A 12,675-nucleotide genomic window follows, 5' to 3' on the forward strand; every position below is an offset into this window, starting at 1 on the left:
ATATTGACCTTCTTGTTAGCCTGGTTTGAGATGGGACGGCATGGGGCCTGGTGTTTCGAAACCGAGGTGCCTAGGCCGCGGCCCAGTCCGTCGGCAACTGTCGCGTATCGTCAGACAGCCCAAGAAGGGGGGTCATACCTAAAGACCACAGCATGTGCTGCAGATGAGCTGTGCAAGAAGAATCTAAACAAAGTTTTCAGCCCAGGTAGTCCAGAGAACTTGCCCAAGTGCTTCGGTCGTCACGGTCGTGCGTTGAAGCCAGAGGGTGCTACCAGTAAAGCTCTTACAAAACAACGTGTCGCGCTTTGGAGTGAGCCCAACCGAGTAAAAGGAACAAGACTAGAGCAAAGACTGACGGAGCTGCGTTCTAACCGTTAGCCGACGTTCACCTGTCTTAGGCTGTGTCCCAGGCTTCTCGTATGTAATATTGCACATGCGTGGCGTGTAAGGAAGAGGAAAGAACTTCATGTGTGGCCCTGCGTGCATGTGAAGAATGCAAGCCCGCTGTACGAGTTTTCGCAGTTTCCTTCACACTGCGCAACTCCCCTTCACGTAGTATCAGTCATCACTATTTGCTTGACGCTAATACGCGATACGAGTAACAGGCTAGGTTTAGGAGCGGCGTGTGTACACAGGATTTCGACTTGCCAATTTCGCCGGCAAGTTGATTCATGGCCCTCGGCTGTCGATCTTTGGTCGCACATACCTTGCATCAAAACGCTAAAGGCAACGTACATCAGAGGACTGTACGCGGATTGCTTGCAACGCGCATCACATTCCGCTCAACCCCCCGAGTGCTGATCTCCGCCAGTGCAGCAAAAGCCATGACATTTGTTACACAGACTTTCTTCCTTGACGGCTTCGCTCAGCGGCAATGGGATGACCCAAACTACGGCGGCACTCGAGTGTCGTACGACAAGGCGGCGTTCGTGCAGCGCATACAGGAGGAGTTTGATAAGGTACGGTCTGATGTTTCAGCCCCAGACTCTCCCCAATATCATTGGCTACAGGGGGGAGCTGGGAGGAGTTGCGCGTTTCTGAGAATACCAGTGGCCACCTTGGAACCCTTTCGTTCGTGGATGACGACACCGTCCCTCTGTCCACAGCGAAGCTGTCGTGACATCCAATGTACATGTATACGTGTGTCATTGCGTGGCTAAATCACCACCTGAACTCCGGACGTATCCAAGGCACCCCTTAAGTCAGTGCGCTCCCCTTTCGGAATCCCTTACATGAGGATAGGCGAGCTGTCAATGCGGCCAATGAGGGCATGCACCGTCTGCCCCTCACCTGTGCTAAACCTGCCATCCGTTTTACCGGCTTTCTTTCGCCAGCACGTGCGCTTGCGCCTATGCCTCGCCACCTGCACCGCGCTCTCTGTGTCCCATCTGTACTGGTCTGCATCTCCCCTACCCCCGTCCATCGTCTGTCTCCCCTTCACCGCACACAAGCAGGGCGCGCCACTCGTGGAGGGCTACGCTCCCTTCTGCAAGCATGTGTTCGTTCCGAACTTTGTGGGCGCCCGGCTGGGGGCTTTAGCCATTACAGAGGCAAACCGAGCCAAGCTGCAATCGGGGTACACCAAGCGTCGACCTGAGGAACTCGCGGTGCTTACCAGGTGGAGATCTGGGCTGCGGCCGTTTTCGAGCCGATTTTGAAAAACGAAAATGAATTGAGATCCAACCGAGCTGACCGCATTTAACGCGTTTGGCGATTTGGGTCCCGCGCGATTTGGGTTGTCCGACCTGGGTCTTTCACAGTCGGTTCTTTGCCATTGCGGTTGTTTTTTGGGTTGCTGGCGGAATATTTTGAGGTTGGGTTGTTGCTTGCAGGTGGTTCTCATCATCGGATGTGGATGTCCCGGTGGCCAACTTCCTGGACATTATCCTGTACTCGCGCGAGCAGCTGGTCAAGGAGTACGCGGCTATGCCGACCAAGGGCCCAGGAGACGAGCTGCCGGACGCGCCGTGGGGCATCATCAGCATTAAGGCGCAGGACGAGCCTTACGAGACGCCCATGCAACCCATCACGATGCTGCGCAACGCACTGGGGAGGGAAGAGGGTGGCAGCGGGGTTCCATTGGATCGGGAGGCGTACGAGAAGTCGGTCGCGTACTGGGAGACCCACGCGACTATTGTTGAGGGGGCACGGCCCAACGGCGAGTAAGACTGGTGTGTGCGGGGAATGAGGGCTTGGCGTAACAACGGTTTGGAACGGGATGCTGCCTTTCATCATGGTTCCTGAGTACAAGATGCGAGCTGCGGGCGTTGTCAAGCGTGCCACAAAATGAAGCCATTATAGTCATGTATGGATGGAAGTATTGGCTTAGAGATTACAGGGTTGCGGAAGTTCATCGCTGCACGAACGGTCGTTCTGGTGGTACGGTAGGTCCTTTCCAAGTACACGTTCCGCTTACGAGAGCTATGTTTATACCCTGGAAGCTGCTGTGCCTATTTTATGGTAATGGCTTAGCGGCGCTGTCAGGTGATGTTCTAATAGAAAGCGAAGCGGTCGGGTCGTTGAACGGCAGCTCGTGACCACAGAAAGCGCTCTTTGTGACACTGCTAGCGCTATAATTTTTGCGTCATATACGGTGTCTTCGGTTACGATTTTGTGTGCTGCAGCGAACGAAAGAATAGGCAGCACTGATGGCGCTGTCGTCGCCGGTGTTACGCAGAAACGTAAGTGCTCTGTTCAATCCTCTTTCAACGCAAAATAAAAGAGCTGACATCTCTGGCACGCACTCCGCTCCGCCTGTTTGCAGTGCTTTGCGAACGCCCAAAGCGGCACCTTCATAGCTTGCCGGGGTGCGGTCCCGAGGAGTCAGACATGGGCATTACCATCTACTACAAGCGCCTGCTTCCAACTGCCTTGCACCCGGAACGCCTTACTCCACCGACACATTGGTGCCGCGACGTCTGCTGGCAGTCCAGCTAGTAGCGCTGTCATCGTGACGGCCTCGGAGCTAGATGTTGGTTATAGCAGCGTGCAGGGCGTCAGGGATACGATGGTAAGGCTGAAGATAAATGTGCCATGCAAGCAAACCAACCAGGACAGTGAATTAGTTCACCCGCGATACAATTGACACAAACATTTTAATGAAAAGGTACATATGTAACAGCGTTAATTCGGTGAATCTGATGGGAGGTGCCGGAAGCAAGGTTCAGTATAATGGCTTGGGTTATGCATTGCGAGGCTTTGTAGTGGAGAGCTACCACTGTCCCTCGGGCCTTCTCCTTAGCGGCCCTCACCCGCTCCTGAATAACTAACAGCCACTCATGCTGCCTTGAGCACCAGGGGGGGTTCACTGTTTCACTGAAGTGCGCGTTCCTCCTGTTGGACAGTAGCACAGTGGGTAGTGACAGGGTTCGTAAGGCTCGGCGCCTGCTGTTGTCGCTCATGAGATAGGACCCCGCATGCTCCTACGTCGTGGTATGGCCCTGTCCAGGCCGCTGATGAACCCCTTTCCACGCCCTTTCCTTGCCCCTTTCCTTGCCCCTTTCCCAAAGTCCTTGACTAACAAATATTTCCCCAAGCCTCCCTCCTTTGGACATGGGTAGCTGCTTCGTGCGCATAATCCCCACACTCCTGCCCCTTGTTCAGGAGGACGAGGTTCAGGTGCACTATAATACGGTAGGCCACTACCTATACGCCGCCGTGTTCGACGGCCACGGCGGCGAAAAGGCGGCGCAGTGGCTGGCCAAGCAGCTTCACGTGCAAGTGGAGAACTGCCTCGTCGGTCGCACCGTGGCTGGCAAGAATGGCAACACTTCCTCTTCCGCCCCCTCCTCCTCCGGCAACGGCAGCAACACGAGCAGCAAGGGCATCAGCAGCCGGGACATCTGTCCGCAGCAGCTGATTGACTCGTTTCACATGGCGGATAAGGCCCTTTTGGAGCATTTGGCGGCGGAGGGCGGCGAGGACGCGGCACAGGCTGGCTCCACCGCCACCGTGGCCGTCATCAAGGACGACAAACTAGTGGTTGCCAATGTTGGGGACAGCCAGGTAGGTACGGAGCTGCCGCGGACGAGGAAGCAGGAAGCGGAAACATGCTTGATGAAGAGGCATTTCGCATGTGGGGATGATAAGGGGTTTGGGAGTCTGGGAAGGGTGTGAAGCCATGACTGGAACCGCCATCCAGCCGCTGATCAGGGTGTCGATAATTGTGGTAGTCTGTGCCGTGACAGCGGAAGCCACGAGGATGAGTGTGAGCACTAGTTCGGGGTGCGACCAGGCGCCGGGGCAATTGCACCAGCTATGGGCAGCCGGGGCCTATTAGAGTGACTCGTGCCCGCCGCCCCGCGCGCCTTCACCCTAAGAAACCCCTTGCAACGGGGGTTTCCGAACAGAAAGCTTTGCCCACGCACACGAGGGGCCTTGTTGATTATAGGCCACAGCAGCGTGAGTCGCGGTATTGCTCCAGGGCTCGCGTGAGCGTGTGGGGATTCGTTACGCCGCGCATTTCGAAGCAGCAACAGCTGACAACAGGCCCAGGGGGCCCTTGTCCTTGGACCCACTTCCTTGTCGCAGAGTAGTAGTGAGTTCATTAAACCTACCACAGAGGAGTGTGTCCTCTCTGCGGGGGAAGCATTACCACTGGACTGGAAGAGATGCATCTTTGCGTGTACAGTGTGGTGAATTTGAACCCGGTCATGTGCTTTGCTTGAGGAGGAGTTATTGGGGAAGGATCTGTCGTAGGACCCTGGCCGAACGCCGCCTGTACACACGCGTTGTACAATGCCTGCCATAATCTGCCTACCCCGCCTGGCTGCGCTTTTCTGCGCACACACACACACATACACACGCGCGCGCGCACACACCGGCGCTTTGATTCTGCTTGTCTTTGCCCGCGCTAAACAATGCGCTCTCTGCGCAACCGTGCCGTCCAGGCTATCCTGAGCCGCAAGGGCAACGCCGTGACGTTGGCGCACTGCCACCGGGTCTACGGCTCCGGCCCTGACGTGGCCACGGAAATCGAGCGCGTCAAATCGGTGGGCGGCTGGGTGGACGACGGCCGCGTGTGCAGCGTGCTGGCCGTCTCCCGCGCCTTTGGCGACTGGGAGTTCAAGGGCATTGGCCTGCCGCGTCTCCTGCAGACGGGCATCGAGCGGGGCTACTGGAACGCCGAGTTTGCGGCACAGCAAGCCTTCAGGGCGGATCCTGTGGTGGCAACGCCGGATGTCACAGAGACGCTGCTAACGGAGGACGACGAATTCCTCATTGTAGCGAGTGACGGGCTGTGGGACGTGTTGCCGCCGCGGGAGGCGGTAGCGTGGGCGCGCAAGGAGTTCCGCGCCAAGAAGGACGCCAGCCAGGTGGCGGCCAGCCTTGCGGGCCTGGCATTGAAGCGGTACAGCACTGATAATGTGGCAGTGGTGGTGGTGGATTTGCAGGGCAGTGACTTCTGGAGCGCCAAGCCGCAGAAGGCCAAGCAGCAGCAGGGGGGGACGCGGAAAGGCGGCCTGTTTGGGGGGCTCTTTCGGTCCGGTTGAAGGAATCGGGCGGGGCAAAGACGGGCTGCCAAAGCGGCCACAGCATTCGGAAGGGTGAAGACGGCTCCGCAGGGTAGTGAGAAGGGCAGGGAGAGCGGATAAAGGGTTCGTACCCCTGTTGCATGCTTGGGTTGAAATCCCGGGCATCTGTGGCCCTGCTGTGTGGGCTGAAAGGAAATGGGATGGGAAGAGGAAGGCTGACCTCTGGGAGCACGGCCTGGGTCGATAGATCCAATTGGCATGAGCATGGACTGACTGTGCGAATCAGGGCGCTTGGAGGAAAGAGGTGTGCCGGACTGAACAGCGGGATGGGGACGGATTTTGCCTGGTTAGTAAGGGGAAGGGTGAGGTGGAGGTTACAAAGCTTATAGCATGAATGTTGCGTTGGTTCGGAGGGTGCTAAATAATGATAAATGCAATAATGGGCAGATCCCATGGGCTGTCCATGCTTGTTGGTGCGATGGGTGTAACACAGGGGAAACGACTCTAGGAACGGGCGTACCGCGTGCTGCATCGAAGAGGCGTCGAGAAGAGTCGTCATGCGATTCACATCCCCAACCAGGACATGGTTGTCGTACAGTGTTTGCGTTGAGAACCTTGTTGGATTAGGCATTGCAAGGAAGTAAGCGAGATGAGATGGTATCATATTATCGATATTCTTAGGGAGAATGCCACGTCGAGCCGAGTATGAAGTCCTTTGCGAGGGACGTGTTTGTGAGTACCATGCGGCTTCGGTTTCGGAGCTGCGATCCTGGGCCGGTTCCGCGTCTGTTTGCACGAGGCGTTGAGGTTGCAGATTTTGGTGATTGATGATTACGCACCCTTGAGTGGTCGTTCCACGTGTTTTTTTTGTCGTCGTTTGGTGGTTTCTGGTGGGAAAACGATATTTGCTTGTGTTGCGAGTTTGTCTGAATCTGATAACGAGGCAGAGTGTGTGCATGGGGTTGCTTGTACGGCATGACCTGGGTTGCCATGTGTTTTGTGCTCTACTCAACAGGTCGGGGAAGAGTGTGCTGGCGCATCGGCAGCGCAAGCAAAGGGCTTCCCAAGCAACGTGGATTGGGAAAAGCGTTGCATGTTGTGTTTCTGGTCGGGTCTTGGAGAGGCGGGTGATCGTTCCATTGCTGCCGCCTCCTATTGTATGTTTATTTCCGAGCCTGGCTTCCACGCGGCTTAACGGCTGCAAATAAATTTATGGTCAAAGTGCGCTTGAGGCTCCTATGTACGATGCGATATGACATGTAAAGCGCCTTGCGAGTTTTCAAGGGCAAGAAAAGAGGTGGTGGACTCTGTTTGCAAAGAATTTTCTAATGTCATTCGTTAGGGCGTATATTTGTGTGCCCAAATGCTGCAAGAATATGTGTTCCCGATTTTATAAGAGCGCACAGGGGAGGGAGAACGATTTAAGAGGATGTTTACAAATTGCTGCCATCCACACGCCTGGGCGTTTATGAAAGCAGCGAATGCTGCGAACACCAAGTTTATGTACTCTTGTAAAGGAAGCAAACCCTTTCGAAGCTTCATGTCCACGAGCGAGGTTAGTAATAACCGGTCAACGAGTAACGGTCTGGTCTGGTCCTATGTCGCGTTGTGCAGCGTTTAACATCCTGCCTATTAGTGCACGATCGTCCGCCCGCAAATCGAGTCGCAGCTGCCGCACGTGTGTACCGAATGCCTAGTTCCTACCCCCTCAATTGTCAATACGTCGACCCCTATATGCACACAATACGCACAACCCTGCTCCATTTTCAGCTCCCCGGACACCGGGATACGTTCACTTGACCTGCTTCATGACCCACTCCATACCCTCCTGCAGCCCCGTGCCAGTCTTGGCAGAGCAAGCCTGAATCTGCCACGGCCGGTCCCGAATGGACGTAAGCTCCAGAAGCTCGGCAATTTCGCCAGCTTCCGCGGCGCCCATGAGGTCCTGCTTGTTCGCAAAGACGAGTAGCGGCACGCCACCCATCTTGTCATCCTGTGTTGGGGAAAGAATTCGTGTAGAGATATTTTAGCTATGGGTAGACGAAACCCTGTCGTGGAAAAGGCAACCGAGCAGTTGGGCCTGCGGCAGTTGGGAGTAGCCCCCGGGTGATAGCGATGCGCGACCGCGCTCACAAGCCAATCCCCTTTGGTATCGCACCTGCAGAAGCTGGGAAAGCTCGTAGTGAGACTCTTCCAGGCGCTTGCGGTCCGAGGAGTCGATAACATAGATCAGCGCATCAGTCTGATCGAAGTAGTTCCGCCTACGGGGTTTAAAAGTGCAGCAGATGACCTTCGCTTCAAGGTATGTGACACGACTGGATTTCGACAACCACTTGCCAGTAAGGCCGAATAGTCTTTTGGCCGCCAATGTCCCAAATTTTCAGGTTGAATCCGTCTCGGGATAGAGATTTAATGTTGAAACCCTGCATAAAATTATAAAGAGCCCGGTCAGGTATTGTAAATGAGCCACGACAACCCTTATGCTCTAGTCCACCTGTGTGGGGGTAATGGTCGTAATGTCCTCCTCGCTGAGCGACTTCAGGATGGTCGTTTTGCCAGCATTATCGAGACCCAGCACCAGGAGGCGCGCCTGCAGTCAACACATTCCTCCTTAGGACCTTCGCTCAGGAGCAAAGAGGAGCATGCACAAGCGATATCACCTCGCCCTCCTTTCGCTTGAGCGACCGGATCATGGTCAAGAGCCCCTACAAATAGGTAAGAGTATTGCGTTGAACGTAATATCACATAAGTTCGAAAACTGGCGGAAATGCATTAGAACTCACCATTCTGTCTTCACACAACAGTAATTTTCCCTAAGGTTTTTTCGGAAATGCTACACAAGACGTTTCGACAATGCTGCGAAGTCTGCAGAGTTTTCCTGGTAACAGTTTGTACAACCAGCTGGTTGTACGGCTAGAGTGAAAATGTTTTGCAACTGCACATGTTCACTCCACAAGCCAAGCATTGCGCTGGGTCTTAAACAGTAATGTGGATTGCTTTCCTCTGACACTTTGGCTATGCATGTCTCGGCATCGGCGTCTAGGTGGAGCTTGTAGCTGAAGTTATTTGATGCTTCACCAGAGCAGATATAAACGATAGCGAGCACTCCGAATCTCTCAGACGTCAGGCACGCAAATGCCCGGAGGCAAGCTTGCGCGGCTACTGCAGGCCGTCGGCGGCGCGCCACGAGACGACACGGCCGGACGAGCGGCGGTGAAGCGTACGCGCGCGCACATACAGCCTAATGGCGCTGCAAATGGCAAACCAAAACCCGGGCCCGATCATCTCAACGGCAACGCCGCCTCTCGCGGTCGGGCCCATGCCGCACCATCATCATCTCCAACCGACCCGGCTGCTGGCCCGAGCCGCAAGCGGCGCCGCGCCAAACAAAAACAGCAGCAGCGCCAAGCAGCTCACGCGAAACGGGCCCGGCGGGAGGCGGGCCCCGCTCCGAAGCCTCAACCGAGGTCCGCAGCGGCAGCCGAGGGCCCCGGCGCAGTGGCCGGAGCGCTGGCAGCAGAGGATTCCGACCTGCTTTTGGCAGAACGCCAAAGGCTTCTAGGCGGCAGGTACGATCTCGTCGCACATCCTATGGATTACGTTTTCCCCACTCCTCCGTTTCCGGGCGCCCTGAGAAAAAACCTCCAAGGAAAACCGCCCCGGTGCCTCCCCCCCGTGCGTCCCATCCCTCCCCCTTCCCGTCGTCGCCTGACCCATCTCATCCCGAGTCTCTCTGCCAACTGAACCCGTTTTCATGCTTTTGTTTGTTTTACTGCCTGTCTGGCAAATTGTGTCGCGGACTTGTGCGCTTCTGTGATAAATAAATTCTTATTGTAAATCTTATATATATGGTGTTATTTTCATAATCGATTTTTTTGAAATGGATGTCGTCGTTGTTGATGTATGTGCTCGTCAGATCGGCTTATGAAGCGCTCATCGAGGAGCTCGCTAGGGCGCCAGGGCGCGCAGGGGGCGGTAAAGCTGGCGGCCTGAACGGCAGTAAGGCTACCGGCAGTCGCAACAAACTGGACTTGCGGGCGCAGCTACAGCTCCTACGCAGCGAGCAGATGGGCGAGAGCAGCGACTTTGAAGGGGATGACGATGACGATGATGGTGAAGAGGAAGATGAGGAGGATGAGGAGGAGAGTGAAGAGGGCGACGAAGAGGAGGGAGAGGAGAAGGTTGAAGACATGGGTTTGGGGACTGGTCGCGGTCGCAGCCGGAGAGGTAGGGAGGCGGGAGGCAGGGAAGTCAGTGAAGAGGAGGACGAGGGGGAGGGGTTAGACGGCGAGAGCGACGATGCTGCTGCGGCGGCGGCGTTGCGGAGGAGGGGGGAACGGAGGAAGGTCCACGGGGGCAGCAGCGATGACGTCAAAGCCGCCACAGTTGTGGAGGAAGAAGAGGAGGAGGAGGAACCATCGACGTCATCGGCAGAGGGGGAAGACAATCACGTTGATGGTGATGATGATGACCACGGCCCGGGGAGGGCTCGCGCGGCGACAGAGGATGGTACGGCAGTGGCAGCGGCCGCGGCGACGACGGCGCCGGCGATAGACCCTTGGGCCCGTCACGTGGGTCGGGAGCTCAGCGACAGCGAGGTGGCGGTTCTGGCGGCAGCTGCTGCTGATGGCAAGGTGAACGGGGGAAAGGCCAGGGGAGTATTACATGAACTTGATGTCAGAAGAGACAACGGCAGACGGCGAGGGGAGGGGGGTTTACGGCGTTGGTGGTACATGTGTACTTCAGATGTACTGCTCGTGTTGAAGTACTGATAATGTGCTTTGTACGGACTGTACTGCCCTGCCGCTTTGTGTTGGGTTTGGGTGCACGTATTGGTTCACGTATGCATGTACGGGCAGGTCGTGTGGGCTCTACCCAAGGGCGCTAGGTCGTTTGTTTGCTTGCCTGTTCAGGACAGCACTGTTCAGAACAGGCAAACAAACAGACAAACAAACGAGCTAGCGCCCCCGGTATTAAGTGGCCAAGGCGACCTGTCGCGCGGCATCCGGCCGTACCTCGATGCGTGGTGGTGTGGGTCGAACTTGCAACCTTGCACCTTTCAATTTGAATTGCAATGCGGTGGCTAAAGCCGCTTCGACAATGCACGTCGCGGCAGCAGTAGCAGCAGTCAGCAGTGGCAGTAGCAGCAGTGAATGAACGTCTGAATGACTCCCACAACGGACATGCATATGTGCTTACGTATGCACACACGTGCGCATCTCAGTGCGTCGACACAGTGTACAATCCGTGTACTTTAAGCTCTGTATGCCCGTACATGTCGTACGTGTATTGCCGTGCAGTGCACGTATCTGGACGCGCCCTCCGCGGACGATATCCACGTGACAGCCTGGGGCAGCAACGCCAAATGGCAGTTGAGGGTGTACGACAATAGCAGTAGCAGCGGCGGCGGCGGCGGTGGCAATAAAGCTCGCGCAGCTAAACCCGGCGCCGCCACCGCCGTGACGGCGGCAGCTGCAGCCGCCGCCTCCATTGGCCTCAGAGAGCTCCCCCCGGCGCCCGCTGTGCTTCCGGCGTACGGCGTAAAGGAGCGGTTGGTATCGCGATGGCGGGAAGTACGACAGGTGACTGGGGCTCCGCTTTGGGGGCGTCTGTGTTTCGGTCCTCTGCCTCGGGGGTTGCTGTCCGGGGTGAGGGTGAAGGAGGGGCGCCTGTCCTCCTCTCTCGTGAATCTGCGTCTTCCAGGTTGCCGTACGGCGTGTGTGTATTTGGTCGGTCGTACTGGATCATCAACCTCATCAAAGATTCGATTTGTATTTTGTTTAAGGGGCCTGCATGGTTATGTTGACCCCTGTGACCGGTGCTAAACCGCCCGTCCCTAACCCCCGGGGGGCTGGTACAGGAGGATGAGGCGCGTACGGCAGCAGCAGCTGCCACCACCACGCCGTCCCCCAGCGGCGGCGGCGGCGGCGGGGACTTCCGCAATCCGCAGCAGCAGTCACTCTTCGCCTTGCTGAACACGTACGCTGACGTACACTTGCCGTACCGGCCGTATCCGACGGACGCCTCCCTGGACGCTTCAGATCCGCTTTTAGATGCCGTACTGCTGCACTGCCTCAACCACATTGCAAAAACCTCCGATCGCATCAAGAAAAACAACCACTCCCTTCAACAACAGCAACAAGAGCGACAACAGCAACAACAGCAACAGCAGCAGCGGCAGCAGCAGCAAAAGAAGAGGAGGAAGCATCAGCAGCAACAAGGGGGGGAATCTGTCCCGAAGGGGGAGGGCGAGAGGGGGCAGCAGCAGCAGCAGCCTAACGGGGCGCAGCTGCAGGAGGGGGAGCATGACGATGAGGAGGGGGAGGGGGAGGGGGCGGACGAGGGGTTCCCCCGGAGTGGGGGTGGGGGTGATGATGTTGGTGGGGGGGTTGTTGCCGGTGCTGGCGGCAGCGGCGGCGGCGGCATCACCGGTAGCACCGATGCTGGTGTTGGTGGTGTTGGCACCCCCCGCGACCAGGGCTTTACCCGACCCAAGGTGCTGATTTTGCTGCCTCAGCGCAATTTTGCTTTCCGGGCTGTACGGCGGTTGGTGGCGCTTGCTCTTCGGGAGACGCGGTCGGACAGCGTGCAGGTAGGTGGGTTGGGGGGGGAGAGGGGGAGGGGGAGGGGGGTGTTAACGACGGGGGGTTTGGGGTAGTCTAGAAGTGTGAGTGCCGGGAGGTAGGGGAGGAGGGGGTCTCTTCGGTTTGGGTGGGGGTTGGGGGCCCTGCGGGTGGTGGGGTGATGAAATGCGTGGGTAAGTGTTCGGTTACTCTGCCCGGTTGGACCCCGCCCTCACCCGCCCTGGGTGTTTTGCTGCTTGCGTGTGGGTTTCCCCCGGAACCCCCCGATCTTAAAGAGTCCGCACCCCCCTTCCAATACGCACACGCACGCGTCTGTGCCCCTCATCAGGGCAAGGAGCGGTTCGTGGAGCAGTTCACCGACCCGGACGAGGAGGGGGAGGGGGAGGGGGCGCTGGGGGGGAAGGACCTAGGTAAGGGGGGTTCGGGCGGGGGAGGGAAAGGCGGTAGGAAGGGGGGTACGGAGGGGACGTTCCTGCGCGGCAGCTCAGACCAAGTAATGTCCTCTTACACACTGGGGTTCCCCCCCGCGAACGTGTTTGTGTTAATTCAACTCAACCCCCCCTCCACCTTTCCCTCTCGCCCCTTCCACCTTCCTCCACCTTCCTCCCCCGCGCCCC

General features: G+C 57.1%; 3 protein-coding genes across 3 annotated transcripts; 2 read left to right on the plus strand and 1 right to left on the minus strand.

Annotated features, from left to right (window-relative positions):
* Positions 1-824: 824 nt before the first annotated feature.
* VOLCADRAFT_84142 (putative flagellar associated) lies at positions 825-2,696 on the plus strand (the record flags this gene model as incomplete). The annotated part of the gene is made up of 3 exons (XM_002957454.1): positions 825-959; positions 1,455-1,618; positions 1,833-2,696. 3 exons carry the CDS (start codon positions 825-827, stop codon positions 2,164-2,166), a joined length of 633 nt encoding a protein of 210 aa, XP_002957500.1. The 3' UTR covers positions 2,167-2,696.
* Positions 2,697-2,974: 278 nt separating this feature from the next.
* Positions 2,975-5,492, plus strand: VOLCADRAFT_68313 (uncharacterized protein; the record flags this gene model as incomplete). The annotated part of the gene is made up of 4 exons (XM_002957455.1): positions 2,975-3,010; positions 3,604-3,747; positions 3,823-4,005; positions 4,890-5,492. Coding segments are annotated over 4 exons (966 nt in total), but the record flags the coding sequence as incomplete, so codon positions are not given.
* A 1,405-nt stretch (positions 5,493-6,897) lies between these two features.
* arf9 (small Arf-related GTPase) lies at positions 6,898-8,303 on the minus strand. The gene is made up of 6 exons (XM_002957500.1): positions 8,258-8,303; positions 8,135-8,179; positions 7,969-8,064; positions 7,791-7,897; positions 7,633-7,735; positions 6,898-7,467 (listed from the first exon to the last, which is right to left on the minus strand). Exons 1-6 carry the CDS (start codon positions 8,258-8,260, stop codon positions 7,267-7,269), a joined length of 555 nt encoding a protein of 184 aa, XP_002957546.1. The 5' UTR covers positions 8,261-8,303; the 3' UTR covers positions 6,898-7,266.
* Between the last annotated feature and the right edge of the window lie 4,372 nt (positions 8,304-12,675).

The sequence above is a fragment of the Volvox carteri genome, assembly GCF_000143455.1.
Source record: "Volvox carteri f. nagariensis unplaced genomic scaffold VOLCAscaffold_74, whole genome shotgun sequence".
Lineage (NCBI taxonomy): Eukaryota > Viridiplantae > Chlorophyta > Chlorophyceae > Chlamydomonadales > Volvocaceae > Volvox > Volvox carteri.

Excerpts from the sequence above, each read along its gene's own strand:
- arf9 (XM_002957500.1), bottom strand. Across the intron at positions 7,736-7,790 it reads CAAGTGGTTGTCGAAATCCA|GCGGAACTACTTCGATCAGA; the intron begins GTCGTGTCACAT and ends TAAACCCCGTAG. Across the intron at positions 7,468-7,632 it reads AGCTTTCCCAGCTTCTGCAG|GATGACAAGATGGGTGGCGT; the intron begins GTGCGATACCAA and ends TCCCCAACACAG.